Source organism: Lonchura striata, chromosome 27 (assembly GCF_050655825.1).
Source record: "Lonchura striata isolate lonStrDom1 chromosome 27, ASM5065582v1, whole genome shotgun sequence".
NCBI classification, from domain to species: domain Eukaryota; kingdom Metazoa; phylum Chordata; class Aves; order Passeriformes; family Estrildidae; genus Lonchura; species Lonchura striata.
The window spans coordinates 9,286,406-9,310,147 of NC_140729.1; the positions used below are offsets into that span (position 1 = coordinate 9,286,406).

Genomic DNA, 23,742 nt, shown 5'->3' on the forward strand with positions numbered 1-23,742 from the left:
ACCACTGAGTTGGCCACTGTTCGGAGTTTTGATTTATTTGTATGTGCTTTTCAATGAGTTTCTAGGTGGGGAATGTCTGGTTATAGTTGACTGAAGTTGGCTTTTAATTTGAGTTTTATCTTAATTTAATAATTTTTAATAATGATACCCTGGAATTGCGAAGCATTTTCTTAATCCGCAGATGCAGTTATAAGCCCCAAAAAGCAAATAGCATGATTTCATCCTATTTGTATTATTGTTGTTCCCTAGTATAGAGATGTGTTTCTCATTTTTAATCAGTGATTGTAACAGCAATGCTACTATTTCCCATTGGTAACAGGGTAATTGGTTCATCTTCTGTTCCCTTTAGTTGTTTTTTTTTTCTCTTCCTTGTTGCTTGAGTCCTGCAGGAAAGGTGGGGAGTGTGCAAACGTGATGTTTCCAGTCAGTTCAACCCTTGGCATGAAAAAGAGAACAAGTCTTAAACCTCTCCTGCACCAGACCTGGGCACACACAGGTGCTTCTCACATCCCCTGCCCTGCCTGGCAAATCTTCCCAGAGAAGTGAGACCTCACCCTGCACCTCACTGACATCTCCCAGGCCGTTAAACAGCCCCTTTCCATTTGAGAGGCCGCCGAGAGACACCTGTGCTCACAGCCACCCACAAGCCACACATGCTGGCATTTCTTTGCTTTCAAAGCTCAGTTCTGCCTTTCTTTTTGTCATCAATGTCCTGGAGTGGTGTCCTGGTTTGAAAGACAGCTGTCTGCCATGGGAGGTGAGAACCTCACTTGGAATGGAAAAATATTCCCCCTTCCCTTGAAATTATTATAACTTTGAAATTATGGGTGTTATGCATGAGGTCCCAAATGTCCAATTTCATAAACACAAGATTGAAATTTAGCAGCAATTTTTAATTGGGGTATAAAATAATAATGCAATCAGATATAATGAAGTGGTTACAAAGAGTAATTTGGCAATGGTTCAGGTAAAGCATAAGTGAAACTCCTGGGGGTATGGGGAGAGGTTCTCACTCTGCCACCCATACAAGGGGCAAAAGAATCCAAGCACAACTTTTATACTGTATGTTAATACGTATTCATCAATAATTCCCATAAATCTCCTCCCATTTTTGATTCTTGAAATCTACGTCACTCTACGGCACAGTGCATGTTCTCATTGTTGCTAAAGGGTCTTCTTGTGTCTTCGGGTGTCTTCTTGGAAGAAGGCTGAAGGTCTTCCTTGCTGTCCTCTGAATGACCTGGCAGGTTGCACATGCACATTGAGCTTGATGAATTATGTTCCAATTGAGCCTTATTATTTCATAGATAAGACCACTATTTCAGGTTCCCTATCTGGAATAGTCCCAATTTTATTCATATTCAAGGTCGATCCTGCTCTGGGAGTTGTTGTCTAACTTCAGTTGATGCCAGTTTTGGTTTGGGTGTCACTTCCTGACTTCATCCATTCCCAAGGCCAAATCCAACTCCTGCATGCTGCTTTCCACATGTATTCTTAAAGAAACCCATCTGCTTCATAACACTAATCACATATACTTTTCCAGTTATTTTTGAAAACTACTGATATAAGTACAACTAATTCAACATGAATCACATCCATTTATCACGTGGGTCTTTCAGACAAAGATATGGGAAAATGAATAACAGACCTTTACTGATAAATATATGTATAACAAGGGAAGCAACAACAGCAGCAGCAGCAAACAGAACCAGACACCCAGTCCCAGCCTCTCGTGGCTGCAGGCACTCATGGGGAGGAGCCAGTCTCAGTAGTGGTACAGGTGGCAACATGGGCTGCAGCAGGAACCTCAGAATGACGAGCTGGAACTTGAGAGGTGAGCATACCTGGGTGGCAAATAAAATGTAGCAAAATCTCTGAAGTTGTGGCAGGAGCCACGGGGCTGGGTGGACACAGGGTGTAGAGTTAAAGTATAACAAAAAGGCTTAAGCAGCAGCAGAAAACAGAGCTGGGCAGAGGCAGCTGGCCTCCCAAAAGCAGTGGGGGATGCTCCCTCAGGGGTCCTGGGCTTCCAGGAGTGTTATTCTGAAATTGTTGGTGTAGATCCTTCCTGAGCACTGGCAGTCACCACCAGCAGCAAACACATTCCAGAATAATGGGGAAGACCTGCTGAGGGGTCTCCCTGACTGATGGTGTTTCCCTGACTGAGTCAGTTGAGCTGCCCTCCAATCCAGCAGGATGGTCCTGTGCAGGGCCACCCTAATAGGACACTCACAGAATGGTTGGGCACAAGGGTCAGCTTTTCTGGGGCACTGGCAGACCAATTAAACGCTAGGGGTCAAGTAAATCTCCCCACAGGGTTGAGGAAGCCTCCTGCTTTCTCATGACAGAGACAAAGGTGGGAATTGTGGAGAAGCCTGGGGAGAACTGCCATTTGTAGCTCCTGTATGGGATGTCTCAGGCACCACGCTCAAGAACAAGCCCATGGATGCATTTGCACAGGTCTCCTTATGTCTTCCATGAGAGCCTACACTTCTAAAGAAAGAAATGAATGCACAGTGCTCAGAAGAACACCACCTATGTTTCTTCACATGGAGCCAACTCTAGGATTGCGGGGAAGTTTTTCATCATGTCCTGGGAAAGTCCAGATTAGCAGTGCAGTTCCTGGTGCAGTGCTGCTCTTTCCTCAGATACAATTAATTGACTATTGTTATGTGTTACTGCAATGTTACTGCAAGGCTCCGTAAAACATCGTGAAGTATCCAAATGTGGTTAAATTCTGCCTTTCCATGCTAAAACTGCAGCTCATTCAGTACCCATTGTGTTTCTTTGTTACAGTTTAACCGCTGATGGTAACTAAGCACCACATGGCTGCTTCCTCCTTTGCCCCCTCATTGAACTGGGGAGAGAATTGGAAGGGTAAAAATGAGAAAATTCATAGGTTTAACAAGTAACTCAAGACTTTAAAAAATAAAGCAAACACTGCATGTGCGAGCAAAGCAAAGCAAGGAATTCATCAACTACTTCCACAGCCAAGAGTTCAAAATCTTCCAGAAGAGCAGAGCTCCATCATGCTAAATGGTTACATGGAAATACAAATGCCATCACTCAATATCCCTCCTCTCCTTCTTCTTCCCTATCTTTATATGCTGAACATGATGTCCTATGGCCTGGAATCCCCCTTTGGTCAGCTGGGGTCACCTGAACCAGCTGTGTTTTCTCCCAGATTTTGTGTACCTTCAGCTACTCACTGGTGGGTGGAGTGAGGAGCAGAAGAGACCTTGACTATGTAAGCACTGCTCAGCAATAATTCAAACATCCCCGAATTACACACACTCTTTCCAGCACTGATTCAAAACACAGTCCCATTCCAGCTAATATGACAAATATTAACTGTACTCCTCGCCTTTCTCCTGTCCCTTCTCCAGTCTCTGTCCCTGCCTGTCCCTCTCCCCTTCGGGGCTGAGCTCCTGCCTGGCCATATCTGAGGCTCCATGGGAGCCCCAGAGGAGCTGAGCAGTCACCCTTTTTGTGTCTTGCCTTTACTCCAGGGTATTCTGAGCTGGGAAGAGCTGGCGTAGTCTGGGCCTTCAGAACAACAAATGCTGAGGTAAAATCTCATAGTCTAAGGCAGGACGCATTCTTCTAAGCATCAGTATTGCAATTAGCAAGGAGGAGGTTTAGGAAAAAGGGCTGGGAGGTGCTGCAGAGACCAGAGAAGATACTCCCCAGATGCCCAAGGTTGAAAACCAAGGTTTGTCCCTCTCAGCTGGTGGGGCATAGGTGGTGGAGCAAATATTGACTATGCAGACAGAGCAGGACCCCACACAGGAGCAAGAGGACATGGCCTGAAAAAATCTGTGACTCCATGGAGAGCTCCCATTGGAGCAGACTCCTGACAGGAGCTGAGGTCCCATGGAGTGAGTAGCCCAAGCCAGAAGAGGTTTTCTGGCAGGACCTGTGTCCCACAGGGGAGCCAGAGTGCCACGGTCTGTTCCTGAAGGGCTGCACCCCGTGGAAAAGACTCACTGTGCTGGAGGAGTTTGTGAGGAACTGCAGTCAGAGAGAAGAACCTGCACTGGAGAGGTTCCTGGAGAAATGTCATCTGTGGGTTGGACTCCACACTGAAGGAGAGGAAGAGAATGAGAAGGAAGAAATGCAAAGAAAACAGGTTTTGAAGTGATTGTAAACCACATTCCCCATTCCTGTGCAGTGATCAGGTGCAGGAGATATTTCATTATTTGTTCTTATTTCTCATTAACCTATATTTATTTGGTTAGCAATAATGTAAATTCCTTTCCCCATGTCAATGTGTTTGCACATGATGGCACTGCTGGGACATCTCCATGTCCTAATCTGGACCATAAAACATTAATTGCATATTTTCCATCCTGTCCAGTAAAGGAGGGGCACTGACACAGCAGCTTGCTTAGTCCCTGGAGGACAACCAAAGTCAACTCACCACACCTTCTCAACTCCTTCTTCGTGGACATGTGCTCTGTAGCAGCCACCCTGTAGAGCAATGCCATCCCTGCTGATCTGGCTTTCCTAAACAGCCTGGCTGCATCCAGCACATCACTCTGGAAGCTACAGCAACACATCTCCATCATCCCATGGCTCTGCAGCCAAGGCACAGAGGAGAAATGAGGCTGTGCTGGACAGCAGCCCAGGCAACGTGCACTAAACCTGCACTTCCCCAGACAGCCTCTGCAGTTCCCAGGACAGATCCTCCTGCACCATAAATGGTACCAGCCCTGAATAGCAGCCCTCCCTGCAGTGCCTTTTAGTGCCACCAAGCCAGAGGGATGTTTCCTGCACCTGCCATTGCCTGACAGGAGCTCTGGGGTGCAGCTGCTAGGAGGAAATGCAGGGAGATCTGTCTTCCCCATATGTTGGTTTTTGGTTCACTCTGCTGCAGAGTGGCTCCAGGGTGATTCTTGCTCTACAGTAATACGTTGCTGCATCCCCTTGCTTTGCTGCCAGGATCTGCAGTGTAAAGCTGTTTTTGAGCTTCAACTCTTTTATCTTAAAGCGGTCTTTAAAACCTTCTCCATAGGTACCATCCTCCTTGTAAATCCATTCCTGAGAGCCAGTTGGGCCCTGACGGTACCATGACATGGTGTAGTACCTCATAGAATCCCCACTCATTCTGCACTGCAAGGTGACCATTTTTCCCTCTTGCACGGTCACTTCCCTGGGGTCCTGCTCCAAGGTGGCTGCACCAGCGAGCGAGAATGCTGCAGAGAGCAAGAACAAGGCACAGTCACTGAAGGATTCAGCAAAGGTCAGGGCAATGCTGGTGGGCTTTGGACTGGCACTGGAGCAGTGGGAGGACAAAATCCTGCTCTTTGAAGCCAGCTGACACAGATGGGCAGTGCTGGTGGCTAGCAAGGCTCACAAGGCAGGAGACACCACATTTCCCTCCCTCCTTTATCCTGTCACGCAGGATGCTTTTTCTGATTTTCCCCAAAGAACCAAGAAGGATTTGCACTAAGAGGGAGAAATTCCTTTGTCCTTGCCAAGACAGGATGGTGAGGAACCCACTCTCCTGCCCCATGAATTGCTCGAGGTGAGCACAGCAAAGACCAAGATCTGTCCCAGGCAGTGGGGCTTGTGCCCTGTGCTGCCATGCTGCAGCTGCTGTGTGCCAGAGGGGCCGAAGTGGCCCAGGAGCAGTGTCCAGTGCCAGGGCAAAGCGCTGGGCCCCGAGATCTGAGTGCAGCACGAGGTGCCCTGCGTGTGCCCAGGCTGCAGAGGAGGCAGCTGGGCTGCAGGTGCCGAGCTCAGAGGCACAAGAGGAGCAGGGCTGCTCTGCCCGTGCTGCCCAGGCATGGCTGGGCAGCTGGAGCCGGGGCTCAGGTCTGGCTGCAGGAGCTCAGCACAGCTGCCCTGAGCCCCACAGAGCCCAGGGCCACGCTCAGCTCCTGGGGCCATCAGCCCTTGCCTTCACTTACCTACAATGGGCAAGAAGCCCACGCACAGGGCACTCCACATGGCCAGGCCCGCTCTGGGTGGCCTCTCTGCACCTTCTGTCTGCCTGCACAGCAGCTCTGCCCACAGCTGCCCTGCGTGGGCCTCTGTCACTGCTCCCAGGCCCAGTCCCTGCTGGTCCCTCCCTCTGCCTATGACAACAGTCATAGAGGGGGAGAGGTGGGGCAGGAGGAGCAAAACTTGAAGCTCTCAGTGCCCTCCTGAGTGTCTCTCCCCCTGTGTGGACCAGTAACAGACTGTTTGTTGGGCAGAAAGCACTGTGGTAGGCTAAAGGTGTCCTGTTTCTGAGGGACCGTCCTGGCCTTTCTCCCAGGAATTCTTGCTGGCTGCTGCTGGGACTTTGGAGCTGACCAAGGCGTCCATCAGCTTGTCCTTCCCCTGGCCCCCTGGCCCTGGCTCTGCTGAGCTGCTGCTCCCACATGGGATGCCCAGGATCTCAGCTCGGCTTGGCCAAGGCACCCCTAATCCCAAGTGCTCCTCACCCTTCTCCCTGCACTCTGGCCCAGCACCCAGTGATGACACTTCTCCAGCTGCCTCCTCCTGTCAAAGCCCTCCCCGACCCCTGTTCTGCAGCAAAGGCAGCCCAGGACTCTGCAGGGACCAGGATGCTCAGCAGAGCCAGGACACTCCCTGCCCTGTGTCCTCCTGCTCAGCAGGAACCCAGGGTTCTCCCTGTGGCCACAGGAGGGGACAGCTCTGAGCCCTGGCAGTGGCATTGTCCTGACTGCCACCACCCATCTGGGGAGCATTGCCCCACTCCACATCCTTCATGCAGAGACTGTCTCCATCCTTACCCTCCTCCCTCTTTCCCGGGGTACTTGGGCATGGTGCCTTGTGGTGGGCATTATAAGGACAGGGCTGGAAAAAGGAGATGGAGAGGATAGAGAAGCCCACTGAGAATGGGGGCTTGAGACAGGGAAATGAAGTAGATGCATGCACAGCCAGGGAGGATTTGTCTAGTCTGAAAGAAAGGAAGCCAAGGCCTTCATCCTTCTCTTAGTCTCTCTAGGAGGGGAAGTGGAGAGGGATGTTCTCCTGGTACACAGTGAGGTTGTGTGGCAATGGTCAAGAGGCTGGATATTAGGAAGCATTTCCTTACTTGAGAGAGTAGTGAAACATTGACACAGGCATCCTAGGGTCAATGCCCCAAGCCTGTCAGTGTTTAAAAAATGTTTGGACAATGTCTTTTGAAACATGTTGCAGCTTTTGTTCAGCCATGAAAGTGATTCAGCAATTGGACTAGACAGTCATCACAGCTTCCTTTAAATGGAAAAAGTCCTGTTTTCTCTCTCCCCTGCCTTCCACTTGTTCCCAAGAGCACCCAGGACCAATGAGACCCCATTTCCCTGACCCTAGTCATAGCCTGCTCACTGACTCTCCCCTTGCATAGGACCCCTGTGAGCATGCAGGAGGGGAGGAAGGGGAGGAAGCTGATGAAATTCAGGTACACCCCAAGTGTCTCTCACTGGAGTCCCTCCAGAGAGCAGTAATAGAGTGCACTATCCCCCAGCTCCAGCCCGCTGAGGTCAGTGTCCCAGAGCTCTCATCAGCCCAGCAAGAAAACCTCCTGTGGGCAAAAAGGGCTGTGTGGCTGTAGGAGACTCCACAGCCCTGGCACTGCAGCAGGTACTGCAGGGGTTCACCAGGACACTGCCAACACCAGGCCATGTAAATATAAGGGGCATTGGAGCCGTAAGTGCAATGGAGGGTCCCAGTGCTCCCTGCTGGCCACCACACTGCGCAGCTTGTTGCTTGGATCTCATCACCTTGAAATGCATCTGAAAGAAAAGCAGGCCATTGCATCACTGCTTTGCTCTCACTGGTGCAAGGAGATGGCCTCCAAAAGGGTCACAGGAAGCTGGCAAAGTTGCCAGCTGAGGAAAATGCTGAGGAAATTCAAGTGCCCCAGTTAAGAAGGAAATCAAGGTAAGGCAGAGTGGGGCTTGAGCCAGGAAGAGAGACCAAGGTGGTGGGTGAGAGAAGCCCTTGGAACCACTGCTACAGAATAAAACACTGTACTTGGGATTTTGGATAGGCCATATTCCATTGTGGTGAAAGGATCTCTGATCAATGGGACAGAACCAGCTGGAGTGCACAGTGATGGCCCTGGATTCCTTGGGAACAGCTCTGAGCTACCCCAGAATTCTCCATCCCAAACTCTCATAGACTATGTGCCAGGTTTGTGTTAAAGCACTGCTGGATTTCCTGTCCCCATGTCAAATGGCACAGAAATAACGGGGAGAGTCCCAGGGGCCCAGGGACAACAGGGACAACAATGACTCAGGCGGGGAATTGTCTCTGGACACCAAGGCTCGACCCACCACTGCAGGTGTGCTTTTATTGATGGAGGAAGCGGTGCCGATAAGAGACACCCACTCTGGGCAGCTTTCAGGTGACTGATGGTACCACTAAATATAATGATCAAAGGTGAAGCCAGAGCCGCGGCAGGAGAGGGTGATGGAGTCCCCGGGCACTCACAGCCCTCCACTGGCCTCCTGCAGCCTCAGCTGTGCCCAGAGCCCTCAGGAGGGAGAATGCAGGAATCTGGCAGGGTGCAACCACAAACAGAGGGTGTTGTCCTGGTGCCCTGGTACCCACAGCCCAGCACAGCCACAGCTGCCAGCCCCAGCCCACAGCCCCTGTCTCTGAGTCTGCCCCAGCCTTTGCCCATGTTCCCTGCCCTACCTCTGCTCCTGTCCTTTCCCCAGCCTCTGTTCTTGTCCCTGTCCCTCTTGATGCTCCTGCTCCAGCCTGTCCCTGTCCCTCATTCCCCCGGCCCAGGCTTGCTGCCCTCTCCGCCGGGCTCTCACCTGCCAGCCACAATGCCAAGGCAATAATAAAATGCTATGCCCAATGAGGAAAATGATGTGCAGAACTCCATGATATCAGAAGGCTAATTAATTACTTTATTATACTATATTATACTAAAACACTAGTACACTGTATTACACTAATGAGAACTATATCACTACTAACTAGAAACACCCATTACCCTCTCTGCCAAGAGTCCCAACACACTGTGACCTAATGGATCAATTGATCCAAAACACCATCACCAGAATCCAATCAAAAAATCACGTTGGGTAAGCAATCTCCATAACACATTCCACATGTGCACAAACACAGGAGCAGCAAACGAGATAATAATTGGTTTGATCATTCTTTTCTCTGCTTCTCTCACAGCTTGTCTCAGGAAAAATCCTGAGAAAGCTAAGTCTCTGTTCAGAGGACATGTGAATACCACACAAGGCCTAGGGCAGCAGCCATGGCCCTGGCCTGGCCAACATCGCTGCCGGCCCCGGCCCCGCGGCAGCCGCACAGGAGCCGAGCGGAGCCGCGCTCGGGCCGCTGCCGCCCGGCCCCGCCTCGCCGGGGCAGCGCCGGTGCCTCCGCCCGCCCCGGCACACCGCCCCGGGCCCGGGACAAGGGACAAGGGGCGTGAGCAGTGCTGGCCAGGGCTGCGCCACGCACACAGAGCAGCGCTGAGCGCTTGGAGGGCGCGTTCTGCCAAAGGGACCCGAGCGATTCGTGGACAACGCACCCAGAAATTCACCTTTGTAGCACAGAATGTCACTGGGATCCGGGGCTGCTGTGATGTTGTCAGTGTCAGATTGTAACCAGGTAGGAATGCTTGACTCCTCCCCCTGTGTGGAGCATCTCCCAATGAGATGATGTAATTTCATCAGCCATGCAGTGATGCTCCGTAAAGTGTCACTACATGGCTGATAAAATTGCATCATGTCATTGGCCCATTAAGAGAAGATATCTCCTGGAGGGCAGATTGGTTGTTGGAAGAGATAAAGAAAACTGCCCTACCTGGTTTTAACAGGTGGCCCAGTTAACAGAAGACAAGTGTCCCACTTCTAAGAGATGGCAATAAAATACACACCCCCAGCCACATGTTGCATTTCCAGCCAAAGACATGGAGAGATACCACTGAAGGGACATGAAGATGATAATAGCACTGGAAATCTTCTTGCATGAGGAAGGGCTGAGAGAGCTGGGACTTGTTCATGGAGAGAAGAAAACCTGAGGCTGGGGAGGGGGAGATAGTCCCTCATCAATGTATAGAAATACAGAGAGGTTTAAACCACAGAATAATTTAGGTTGGAAGTGAAATTTAAAAGTCTTCTAGTTCAGCCCTCTGTCTGTGATCACAGATATCTGCAAGTTGATCAGGCTGCTCAAGCCCTGCCCAGTCTCTTTTCAGGTTTGGAGCAGATAAAATTTCTCAGGACCATCTTTACCATCACACTTCATGAAATTTAAACAATTTCTTCTTTGTGGCCTTTTTGCATCTACCTTCTTTTTGTGTCACACTCTTACACTTTATCCAGTCACTTCAGGCTGTGTAAAAGAGTCTGTCCCCATGTTGCTCTGAAGTCCTCTTTGTATAACTGATGCATCTTCAAAACTCACCCCTTCTGTGATCCTGTGAAAGCCTCTCAGGCACACTCATGTCTCTGCAGCTGATATGGACCAAGGAGAAAGCTGAGTTTATCACCTCAGTCAGTTGTTTGTCCCCTGAGCAGGGACACAAGGATGCTGAGCAGAGAATCATGAAGGGAATCTATTCTTTTATATTTTGCCCAAGTTACAGGCTGTGCTCTCGCCTAGTCCAGGGCAGATCCTGCTGCAGAGAAAAGCAGGTCTGAACGGTGCCTGATCAGTGACTCTTGCTCACATAATCCCTGAGTGCTTGTCCTGTGCTGGATCCCTATACCCTGGTCCCATGCAGGTGGTACAGTAAAGTGGTCAGTAGCACAGAAAAGTTCATTCTTTGAAACTCAGGCCCCATGCAGGGGCTGGAATGTGTCCAGGATTCTGGCTGGCTCCACTTCTGGACATGGTTCAGTGTCTGGTTTCTTTGAAAAATAAATCATCTCCTGATCTCCTCTTGTTATGGGGTATTCTGAGCTGGGAAGAGCTGCCTGGAGGTGGGTGATCAGGACAAAGCAGCCCTGAGGTCAGAGCTCCCAGTCTCAGGCACTGTTCCTTCTTTTAAGCAGGAAAATATTGGAGCTAGCCCTTTCCTTTTGTAGCTTTTGTCACTGAGGACTTCCAGAAGTAACTTGTGCAACAGGAGTGTTGAGGACAACCCTGCGTCCCCTTCAGGCTGCAAGTTTCAAAGCTGAAAAGGAACCAGGGAAACTTGAAAATGATACAAAGGAAATTTGGGTTGGGGAAATGAGAGGAATGAGAAGAGCTATTCAGTATGAGTTGGTTTTCTGTATTTCTGTTGTTTCCTGTATTTGTGGTGTGTGTTCTTCTGTCAGAACCTAGGGTGTGTTGTGGTTCTGTAAGGCTGCAGACACAGGTACAGGCTCCCAAGCTCTCTCATAAAGGTTCAGTGTGGCCATCAGACCTGGTGCTGTTCTTTGTGGAGAGCCAGAAAAGGCATAAGGAAAGGGGAGCAGAAGAGGAGTCAGCTTTGCTGCTCCTCTGTGAGAGTGGGAAGTCAGGAATTAATTCTTGATGTTGCTTGGTTTTTGTGTGCTGATTTTGCTTTGTTTATCCAAGTCTCTTTCTGTCAAAACACACATTTTCTCAGTGAGGGGGACTGAGGGAGCAGCTGTGTAGGGCTGAGCTGCCTGATGGGGTCAGGTGGAGGAGGTGCCCACAACCTTGTCCTGTTCATTTCGGAATGTCCTCAAGAATGGAACTTACAGAGTCTCAGGTATTTCCACACAGTGTCAAATCCCCTTCAACATTTTCTTATGCACACTAAAGCAACCCAGATCTCCCAGGCTCCCCTTACATGTCAGCTGTTCCCTTCCTTGTGTTCATGACCCTTCCTTGCATTTGTTCTCCTCTGTCCATGTCCTTACAGGCTTGGCAGCCCAGCAGGGGACACATTGGTCCCCAGCCCCAGCAGTGCTGAGCTGAAGAGGATTCCTCCCCAGTGAGGAAGGAGTCAGGAACACATGCCAGGAGCATGCATGGACAAACGAGTCTGGGGAAACGTAGGCCCACTGCTGAATGAGATGGGGACCAGGTGACACAGGATATGGGACAGGGCTGAGGTCCTGAATGCTTTATTCACCTCAAGCTTCAGCAGCCAGATCAGCCTTCAGGAATTTTATTTCCCACAGGCCAAGGGGAGAGGCTGGAAGATGTACCCTTGCAGAGTCCATGTCACTGAGCCCTTCTCTACACCATATTAAAAGGCTTTGTCCAGAAGGTTTCCTGTAAAGTCAGTGTTGAAAGCACAAGGGAATGAAGAATGCACAACATCCACTCTCTCATCACCCAGTAAGACCCTTTATCTTAGTGTAGAATGCTGTAAATGTGCTCTAAAAGCAGCATTCCAACTTCCCAAAGTTGTGCTGTGTCCCGGAGGGAAGAAGGCTCAGGGGCAAGTAAAGGCACAGAGGAGAAATGAGGCTGTGCTGGACAGCAGCCCAGGCAACGTGCACTAAACCTGCACTTCCCCAGACAGCCTCTGCAGTTCCCAGGACAGACCCTCCTGCACCATAAAGGGTACCAGCCGTGATAGCAGCCCTCCCTGCAGTGCCTTTTAGTGCCACCAAGCCAGAGGGATGTTTCCTGCACCTGCCATTGCCTGACAGGAGCTCTGGGGTGCAGCTGCTAGGAGGAAATGCAGGGAGATCTGTCTTCCCCATATGTTGGTTTTTGGTTCACTCTGCTGAAGAGTGGCTCCAGGGTGAATCTTGCTCTACAGTAATATGTTCCTGCATCCCCTTGCTTTGCTGCCAGGATCTGCAGTGTAAAGCTGTTCTTGGAGCTCTCCAGTCTTCCATTAAAATGGTCTTGGAAACCTTCATAGGCATAACCATCCTTGCAAATCCATTCAATGCCCCGTGGACCCTCACGGAACCAGTACATGTAGTAGTAGCTCATAACACCTCCTATCATTCTGCACTGCAAGGTGACTTCATTTCCCTCTTGCACGGTCACTTCCCTGGGGTCCTGCTCCAAGGTGGCTGCACCAGCGAGCGAGAATGCTGCAGAGAGCGAGAACAAGGCACAGTCACTGAAGGATTCAGCAAAGGTCAGGGCAATGCTGGTGGGCTTTGGACTGGCACTGGAGCAGTGGGAGGACAAAATCCTGCTCTTTGAAGCCAGCTGACACAGATGGGCAGTGCTGGTGGCTAGCAAGGCTCACAAGGCAGGAGACACCACATTTCCCTCCCTCCTTTTCCCTGTCACACAGGATGCTTTTTCTGATTTTCCCCAAAGAACCAAGAAGGATTTGAACTATGAGAGACAAATTCCTTTGTCCTTGCCATGACAGGATGGTGAGGAACCCACTCTCCTGTCCCATGAACTGCTCGAGATGAGCACAGCAAAGACAAAGGTCTGTCCCAGGCAGTGGGGCTTGTGCCCTGTGCTGCCATGCTGCAGCTGCTGTGTGCCAGAGGGGCCGCAGTGGCCCAGGAGCAGTGTCCAGTGCCAGGGCAAAGCGCTGGGCCCTGAGATCTGAGTGCAGCACGAGGTGCCCTGCGTGTGCCCAGGCTGCAGAGGAGGCAGCTGGGCTGCAGGTGCCCAGCTCAGAGGCACAAGAGGAGCAGGGCTGCTCTGCCCGTGCTGCCCAGGCATGGCTGGGCAGCTGGAGCCGGGGCTCAGGTCTGGCTGCAGGAGCTCAGCACAGCTGCCCTGAGCCCCACAGAGCCCAGGGCCACGCTCAGCTCCTGGGGCCATCAGCCCTTGCCTTCACTTACCTACAATGGGCAAGAAGCCCACGCACAGGGCACTCCACATGGCCAGGCCCGCTCTGGGTGGCCTCTCTGCACCTTCTGTCTGCCTGCACAGCAGCTCTGCCCACAGCTGCCCTGCGTGGGCCTCTGTCACTGCTCCCAGGCCCAGTCCCTGCTGGTCCCTCCCTCTGCCTATGACAACAGTCATAGAGGGGGAGAGGTGGGGCAGGAGGAGCAGAACTTGAAGCTCTTGGTGCCCTCCTGGCTGTATTTCACACAGGGTGGTCCCAATTGTTCTGTTTAGCCCTCTCCATAATCCCACTTCGTGTGATCCTGTGAAAGAGCCTCAGGCTTGCTTTGGAGTGGGACAGTAGGAACACTAATAATATACCTAAAACACTAAAATACCATTCCTGAGCCACAACAGCCTCATCTGGCATCCAGTGTGGGGCATGAAGGCTTGAGGTAAGAGCAGATCTGCCCAGAGTGTGCTTGAAACAAACTTGATCTAAGCATTAGTTGTATCAGGTGTGCAGGCACTGGTGCCAAGGCTGCTTGGGCTGTTCCTGTGGCTGTGGGACCTAACCCTGTGCCTGCTGCCATAGGTGCTCCCCATGCTGATCTTGTGTGGGGCTGTGGACACTGAAAAGGGGATTGGGAAGAGGACAGAAACTCTCGGCCTCTGGATCTGAACCCTGTCAAATGTTGGAGAAATTTATTGTCCCAAGGATGATCTAGCAGTGCTCCCAAGGAGATGGCAAGCCATGGCCAGTGAGTATTTGTTATCAAAATAAAATAATGTGTGCATAATTCCTGTTACATATGCCTATGTAATGAAGTCTGGGGTGTCTCTACTCTGTCTCCTTGCAGGTTATGTTTCCATTCAGGTCACACATGAGAAATTGCCCTGATCATGGGAGGCTCTGGCATTGCCAGGAATCAAATAAAGCCCTCCCTAAAGAAGTCCAGGAACTGACATCTATTTTCAAAGCTGTGCTTTGGAAAGACAGACATTCTCAAGAGCTCTGCACTCCCCAGTCCTGAATAGTTTTGTATGGGAAGATCAGGTTCCCAATACTTCAGATCAGACCACACACTCTGAGTGAAATATAAGGCAAAGGGAGAAAGAGAACTTATCTTACAGTCAGGTAATTCACCAAATTCCTAATGGTTTTCAGTTTACATTAGACCTAGTTTTGTCAGGAAATTTTTCGGATTTTGGGACACAAAATAGGACAGATTTTGCCCAGCAGAAGCAGGAATATGATTATTACATTGTATTTTTAATGTGGTATAAGAAAACAGAAGGGTTCAGTGATACTATAAGTTATATTGCTATTGCCCATTCTCTTGAAGTTCCTCATGATGCTTTCCAAAGTAACCTCTTGGAAAGAGGTTTATTCTTTCAAGATGCCTTTAATGTTCTCTGCCACAGGGGAGAGCTCTCACCATGTCCTGAGTTGCTCAGCAGGGCAGATGTCAGGTACCACAGTCCATGTGTGAGACTCACCAAGGCGGAGGAAAATGTACGAGAGGTGAAAATTTTCCTCAAATTTCTTTAAATAATTTATTGAAGATCCCATTGTGGGTGGTTGGGAAAAACTGTGGGAAAAACAAAAACTATCCAACAGCCATTTTTAGTGTTAGAGAATCAGGGCATTGCTCTATTCTGACCAAGACTGGCAAGAGAAATCATTTCATCCACACATTGCACAGGTCATGCAGTGAAAATCCTTCCATCACTCAAGGTTTTCACTAGAGTTTTCTTGTACTTATACAGTCAAAACCACGGGAAATTCATTGGTTGAATGTCCATTGCTCCCAAATTACACAGTTTGCAGTATTTGGTTTCCTATTGATGCTGTCATCTTCCATGTTATTTTGGTTCCCATTCTTTTTTCTCTTATCAATCTTTTCCCTGGCCAGGAGTCTCTGACCATGCCAGGGCTGATGTTTGGAGTTGATGTTCATTAATGCTCATTATCTCTTGTGTATCTTTTGTGCTGCTCTCAGTCTGCTGAGATGTGAATCTCCTCTGGCCTGGAGTGCTGGAACAGTCCATTAGAAAGAAGCATCAGTTCATTTCCCCCTGGGCAAATGTGAACAAAACCCCTGACTGAAGGTATATAAAGAAATTTTAAACATCTTCTCATATCCCCCAGTATGAGAAAGGTGTCACGGAAATGCAGAAGGATTGATGTTGGAAGGGACCTCTGAGGGTGACTTGGTCTCCCCCGCTCTAGCAGGACTGTCTGGAGCTGTTTGCCAAGGACCACGTCCAGGTGGCTTTTGAATGTCTCCAGGGACAGTGGCTCAACCCTTGGAGATATTCAAAGGCCCTATGAGAATAATCAAACATGGACACAAACTAATCTGTAGGAGAACAGGATAGCACTGTCATAATGTATTGTACCAAAGGGTTCTGCTTATAATCATCCTTCATTCTTTTGGTATTATGGGATCCCTTTTAGGACAATATTATTTATTCTGATTTCAGGAAAACTCCACATTCAATTGTGCTTCTTTGAACAGAGGCTATTTTAATGTGGAGCACACATTATCTACAAAACTCTACTTAGCTGACACCAGGAGGCAGATCTGCAGATTGTCACCCTTTTGTGCAATTAACTACACCATGACAATGTTACTACTGGACTGGAAACACTTCTATTCTCCTCTTTTGTTAAGCTGCATTTTCTGCATTACCAATGCAAAGTGAAAAGCCACTGCTTAGTGGGGACAGTCTGGGGCCCTCTCATGAAATGAGGGCTTTAGGGCAATGAAACACTCACTGCCAGAGGTGTCAGCAAAAGCAAGTTTAACAAAGACTGGCAAAGTGTGGCACAGCCCAACAGCGACCCTCCCTGCTGCTTTCCTACATGGATGAATCAGGGAAAGGAACAACAAATTGGAATTAATTTAATTAAAAGATTGATGTGGCGACTGGGGGCAAGAAAGGGGCAGAGCTGCAAAAGGCAGTCCCTCCCCTTAAGTTACGAGGTGCAGAAAGGACTCTGCTGCTTTGTAAACTGCGGTTTTCAGGGGTCACTTGCTGCTGTCCCCCGTCCCTCCCCGGCCCCCCTGGACCCTTCTGGCTAGCTGTCCCCTCCAGGGACCGGGGTTTGCCGCGGTCTCGCTGCCCTGGGCATGATAGCAACAGTAAACTCCTTCTAGAGGAGGTGTGGATGGATCCAATCCTAGTCCCAGACATCATCAAGACTTTATGACTGAGGGATTATAAGAGCATTAATCAATGACCTTCCCCTACTGTCCTTCTGATTCCTCTGGTTGTGTCTGAGAGAGTATTATCAAAATATAAATCTACCAGAGGGACTGGGAAAAGGTGTGGTTTGCTTGAGGAAAATATTCTGGGTGTTATTGCAAAATAAGGATAAAAATACTGGTGAAGGGCTCTCCCTGACTGACAGTCTGGTGGTAGAGTGCGGTACATGAGCATTTCACTGGATCTGGATTTGCCATGCAAATTCTACAGAGCTTCTGCAGGGGCTGGGGCTCTTCTCTGGGTGTCTGCAGGACCTGAGGGTCTGAGCTGAGCAGGCTCACTGCAGCACCCCTTGCTGTGTCCTGTGCAGAGGCTCTCTTGAAGGCAGCAGGAACTCAGGCAGGGACAGCAAAGCCTTATTTCCCCGCCAGGATGTGGTTATCTTGTGTTGTCAAAAGCAGGGGAGGGTTAATGCTGCCTGGTGTAACTGAGTCAGAAATGGTGACCACAGCATCCTGCCTATAGCTTGGGAGAGGGGCATGAGGTGGGGAAGGTGTGGGCTGGGCTCTCTTAGGTAAGAACTGAGTTGCTATGGAAATTATCACTCCATCAAGCCACACCAAATTATTTTCTGGTGGCCCCTTCCTTCTCTCCCTTAGTGCAAAACAACGGCAGGGCTTCTTCTCTGCTGGTATGAGTGTTTTCCTGTCTCGTACCTTCAGGAAGGATTCTCCTTACTGAAGCTCCTGAATGTGCCAGAGACCCTTCCCTGCACAAAGCCTGCAAAAGACACATTCTGCCACCAGGAAATCTGCATTATCAAAGCTGTGTTTCAGATCCCAGTGGGCTTTAGGGGAGTTTCATCAATTTCCATCTCTGGTTCGGAAGAGAAAACAGAGAAAACTCACAGTATAGTGGCCTTAAAACTTTATTTCTGACACTACTACAGAAATCTAAAATGCTGGTGCAATTCATTTTGCAGAAGTAATCAGACTTCATGAAGAAATGAACATTATCTGGCTGAATTAAATCACTTCAGATCATACACAGCTTTTCTTATCTACAATAGACACTTTTTGTTATTGACACTTTCTAAAAGAAGAAGCTAGAAATGGCAGCTACTGTGTTTGAATTCCCTCAGCAGTGCTACTCCAGTTCCACTGGCAGTAACACAACACGCCAGGGAAAGGTACTTATAAAAGGCCATCTATCTAGTGTGAGCATTGGAGTCTTCAAAGCTATTGAAGCAGGTTGGAGACTTGTGTGCAAATGCCAGAAGAGTGGGGAGAACTACTCAGCAGGAGGATGAGGATAAATCCACTCTCCTCAGTTGGCAGAGGAGAGGAAACAGCAAAAGCACTTAAAGGTCTTCAGTGTAAATCAGCTGGCCAGGCAGGAGTGAACAGTATTCAGTGTCTTCAGGGGAAGGTGCTGCCTTGTGTCCTGCGTGGTCTCTGTCAGCAGCTCTGCCCCTGCTTGTTCAAGCCCCTTGTGCTGCTGGTTCACGTTCTTTACTGCTCTTCTTTGGGTTCCTCTTGTCTTCATTCCCCATGTCTGGAAGAGCAAAGGGAGGTTTAAAGTACATTTAATGAAACTGGGCATGTGAACCAATGTTTGACATCTGTGAGCTCCCTTACCTCAGAAAAGAAAGAACTTGACACTCATGAGGACATTGAAGGCGATGCTCTTTGCCAGCAGGACTCTCAAACCCAGCACAGCCATGGACAGCATGTTCACTCTTTGCCCTTCAGGGTCTGCTCAGTGACCAGAAAAGAGGGGAGAGATCATGGTCTGGGTTTTGATGTTGTGATCTTGGCAGAAAATGGGAAAAACCACAGGAGACAGTTTCAGGGAAAGGAAGAGCAGCAGAGGAAGAGTCGATAGAGAATATGGCAACAACAGGGGAGCCCAGGGTGTGTCTCTGTTGCTTTTTGCTTTCTGGGGCTTGTGTGTAACTGCAGGAGCAACCTTGGAAGAGCAGCTTGTGTCTGCTGAATGCATTGTGTTCTGAGTCCTCTGCCCTGGAGAAAATACATTTCCATGCCTTTATCCCCCAGGCAGCAATGTAACTTCACATCCTGTCTGGGTAACTCACCTTGTTCTGAGGGGTCTGTGCTGTTGCAAACCTTGTCACTGGTCCCTGTTACGGGCTCTTCAGCCTCCTCTTCTGTAGTATGATAAAGAAAAGGCATTTTAAACAAAATCCAGCTCTTATACAGGATAAAAGAAATCTTCAGGTGACATTTCCTCTAGGAACTGAGGAAAATTGGGGCTCCGATACTCAGTCATTAATTCCAACATTAACTGGAGGAGATAATTTCTCCATGCCGTTGCAGGAAACAGGAGAATTCCTGCATTGGTTTTATACTATATGAAAGACCTTCAGGAGTAAAAATATAATGACAGAAAATAGAAAACATATTTAGGAAAAAACCTCACAGCACACCCCACCTTTAACTTTGTGTAGGTTTTAGAAAATCTGTTCGAGTTTGCACTGCAGCAGGTTTGCTGCTACAGGGTAAAATATTTTGTCATAAGCAAATTCATATTTTGAACAAATGGATTGTGTTTTCCTTCTTCTCTCCGCAAAACACTATGTCAAGGTAGATAAATAGTTGAAGCCATTTCTTTCAGATGCTTTGAACCATCTTTCAGCCCTCCCTGCTGAAGTACCCAATGTCTGTCTCATTTCTGCTGGCTGCCCAGGGCAGTGCTGTCAAAGAGAACACAAAGCCCCACAGGCCACTGTCTCCAGAAACAAGTGACAGCTGTGCCACCAAACTGTACCTGGCTGTGTTGTTTTCGTGCTGTTGTGGGATTTGGCCGTGCAGGTCACCTCTGTGTCTTTTGTCACATTGACCACTTTAATTGCATTGTACAACCCCTCTGACGTCCAAATGGATGTGCTCTGTTCATATACAACTTCCTGAGAAGGCATCTCCAAGCTGATGTCCTTTGTAAGGAAGTTCCTTGCCAAGCAAGCTGCTTTCCCAGAGCTTCCCCCTTCTTTCAGTTTCTTTGATTTCATCACAATGAGTTGAGGGACAGAAGTTTCTGGAATGTCTGTAAAGAGAAAGCAAGGTTTGGACAAGATTGATTTAACTGTGGGATTGCCCGAATGCTGAGTGAACAAAAATTCACATGTACTCCAGCTGGGAGTAATTTCTACCATTGGCTACCAATTTTGTGGTCTTTTTTTCTTGCTGGTTCTTTCAAAAGGTCAAAGCAGAAACGGATATAAGTGGCATATTTTTTAAGGTATTTAATCCCACAGGATCACAACTTCCTTTTGCCAAATCTCGTGCTTCTAAGTGAACCCTTGATTTTATAATGGACCTACAAACAAGAGGGGAACTTTATGAATGCCACTCCAAGAGTCCAGTTGTTCTCCTTTCTCAGCAATTTAATTCCGAAACATAACATTTCTATCTGAATTGCCTTGCATATTCATCAGACATAAGTGAATACACCTCTTTGTTTTACTCTCCCTCCCAGATACCCAACATAAATTGAACATCCATTAACTTGATTTGACCAGTTCAGTTGAATCCAAACTCTGAACAACTTAGTAAGACAAAACTAGTACAGAAATGTTGCATAAGATTATATTTTATGCTTTTGGACACTTCTCTGCTATCAGTGTTGTATTTTTAACTCGCACAAAATAGATAACCTTAGGAACTTGTATGGCAACTTCCACAGACAATTTATTTCCCTTTAGACAGTCCAAGCATGACTTCAAAACCCAACAATGACTATGAAAATTTTATGAAGAAGCCTGAATAAGTGGATAGATGTATGTCCCAAAGAAATTCAGAATGATAGCAGAGAGAACTTCTCTTGTGGAGTTCACATCCTTTGCCAGCATTTATAAGTGGGTAAGACTATTTTTACATATAAATTGTCTAGTTGCATGGAAAAGAGTAGACCTAGAAAGTCTAATTAGTGACTGAAAAACAGGAATGAGTGTCTGCATGAATTTTAGGGGGGATAAAATATTTATAAAGGGGGAAAATGAAAGGTAACAATTCAGAAATTGGTAATGTATAAAGGATACCTACTTGGCTCCACAGTCAGTTGAGTTCCATTCCCAAAGACAAGAGCAGCAGTAACGCACAGTTAAAATGCGTATATCAAAAAGGGCTCATTTTGCTATTCTTCCTCTACACATTTCCTTCCCAGCTGTTGTACCATGCTTGGCCAGAGCCTGTCAGTCCTGTGCATTCTGTGTTCTCTGAGAAGACCTTGAAAGGCTTTTCATGTGCTCTCCTCTCCAGGCTTTCCAAACAGCCAGAATACAAACAGGCTGCTTCTCTACAATAGCTCCCTGGGCAAGATCATCAGCAAGCAATAATGTACACAGTGCAATGGTGGTTCAGGGAGCAGAAAATTTGTTTTATCTGACCCCAGAAGTCTCACTCAAGTCCCACTAGTTTGCATTACCTGACAGTACCGCCATGAATTCCTACCACTGCTTGCTTCTGGAAGGGATTAATATCTTTTGTTCAGAAAATTTATTTGGACAAAAAGTTGTTCTCTTTCACTTTTGTCTTATAAAGTCCCAGGAGGAGCCCTATTTTCCAGAAAGTAATGGGCCTTAGCATTCTCAATGGATGTTAATTGGGAATAATCCAACCCCAACCAAAAAGGAAACTTTCTCTATCCTTAACTGAGGCCTCAACAGAATATGCCTGGAGAATTCCATAGTGGCACAAATGTTTGTTATTTTATGTGATTTTGAATTAGGGGAATTCTCAAAATATTTGGATAATAAAGTTTGTGTGCTCTAAATGTCTTAAAATGCAGATTAGTATCTCCCAAAGGAATTCGGAACCAAAAGGTTGCTAAAATCCTGCAAACTTTGTCTTGAACTTATTAAGTATTTCAGCAGTCTCAAAAGGGACTTTGATACTTAAGGCCCAACATCTTTTTAGCATCGAGTATAATACCAGGATTTCTGTGCAGCTGTGCAAATATGCTGCCTAGCTAGGAAAAGAAAATAATTTAACTCCATAAAAACATCAGGTCTGTCTTCAGAATGAAGTCTGAAATCTTTCTTTAGAATGATAACTTCACTTGAGGTGACATGCAACTTTACTGTTCATCATGGAATTCCAAAGAAATTTCGGAATAATTAAGGCTTCTTATAATCCCTACTCCCCACATTGGGTTTTTCGGAACCCACACAATCTGGCAGACAACTGTCTTTCATTCCAGGAGCTCTTGGATATGAGGCACTTGGTGAGAATTTAAGCCCAAGGCTATTTAACCTCCTTCCTGTCTGGCCCTATGGCAGTGGAATTCCTAACCTGGGGACACTGTCAGTGTGGTGCCAGTGTCAAAGCAGAACTTCTCAAAGCAGGCAGTTACAGATCTGTCTCAAAGCTCCTCAGCACTGTGAGCTCTTCACTGAGCTCTGCATTCCTGCCCCAAGTCAGTCAGTGCAAGTCCACTGGAGAATTGGACACTGCACAGTAAATTTGGGCCAGAGTGCTGCCCAAAGTGGGAATCAGCCATCACGTGCTAAACAGTGCCCTCCTGCTGTTTGGGGATCATGGAATAATGGTGCTATGCAGAATCAGCCCAGTTGTTCCTGGGAAACCTTCCTGAGCAGCTCCAAGCTGAAGGTTGGGCTGCAAAGCCTGGCTGGAGAGCGAGTGCTTTCAAGGGATTATTGCAGCTGAAAATTCTTTCAGTGAACCCAAACCTTAAAAGTCTTTTGTCCACGTCCATCTTAATTTTAAATTAATTTTTAGGAATAAAGAAACATCACTTACTTGGTACAACTGTGAGAGATGTCCCTGGTCCAAAGATAAGCTTATCTGTTCACACACTGCTAAGACTTATTCCAATAACTCACTCTTTCCTCGGGGTGTTCAAAAGTGTTTTAAAAACAAGTGATGAAAACCGGTTGTCTTAGTTATCCATGGGTGTAAATCCATGAGAAGATCCAGAGGTACATTTACTTCCACAACCAGAAATAGAAAAATATTAATTTTATTGTTCAATGATTTCAAATAGCTTGATTGAGTACAGAATTTCCAAATTCTCCCTTTCTTCCATTTTTAGAATCCCTATGAGCTCTTTTATCTTTCCAGGGTAAAAGAGAATATAGGAGGAATGTTGTACTTCTCTTCCTGATCACTAGAGTTACTCATCTTCTTTCTTTCCCAAAATATCTCACCTTTTCCCCCTCTCTTTGTTTTTGTACAGGTCTCTATGCTGTTTATATCATTGTGGTACTCTGGCCCCTGTACACAGTGATCTGTTTCCTTGTAAAAACTGTCTCTGTTCCACTACACAGAATTTTGGATTATACAGGCAGTCACATGACTTCTTCAGTGGTTTGAGATCCAACGTACCACATAAGAAACACCATATGGCTTTCAAGGAAGGATCTAAGATAATATCAATGAGGTTGAGTTGTAAATGAGAACTTGGGGATAACATGGCCCCTCTGAAAAGTCTGAGGGAGTTAAGCTGGATATAAAGCAGGAAAATAATCATTACTTTTCTTGTCATATCAAAGCCTTTCTAAAAATTCTTCTGACTTGCTGAAAGCCCCACACTCTTCCCCCTTTGTTTCAGTGCTCAGAAGCAAGAGGTATCTGCTCTCTGGTCTCTTAGAATTGGTGTCTGGGGGTCATTTAGTACCTTAGATAGTCTTTATGATGTTTTTGGTAAGAGGTGAAAGTAGACAAAATTATTGTTCTTTCTTGTGTAGGAGGCACTGAAACCTTGGGAGTGAGATCAAAGAGTAATGGAGATGTTGTACATTGATCAAATCCTTCATGATATTCAACTTCTGTGTCATAAACCCTTGATAGCCAGAGGTAGACTCAACTTTTGAGACTCTGCAGCTTCAAGAGCCCATCCCTGCCTTTTGTAACAAAGGAAGGGCTTGTTGAGTCT

General features: G+C 47.6%; 1 gene segment (V, D, J or C); it reads right to left on the reverse strand.

The window, feature by feature from the left end:
* Window positions 1-16,431: 16,431 nt before the first annotated feature.
* On the reverse strand, window positions 16,432-23,000 carry LOC144247456 (T cell receptor delta constant-like). The segment is given in 5 exon segments: window positions 16,432-18,384; window positions 18,468-18,584; window positions 18,926-18,997; window positions 19,618-19,893; window positions 22,608-23,000. Coding segments are annotated over 3 exon segments (429 nt in total).
* Window positions 23,001-23,742: the final 742 nt, after the last annotated feature.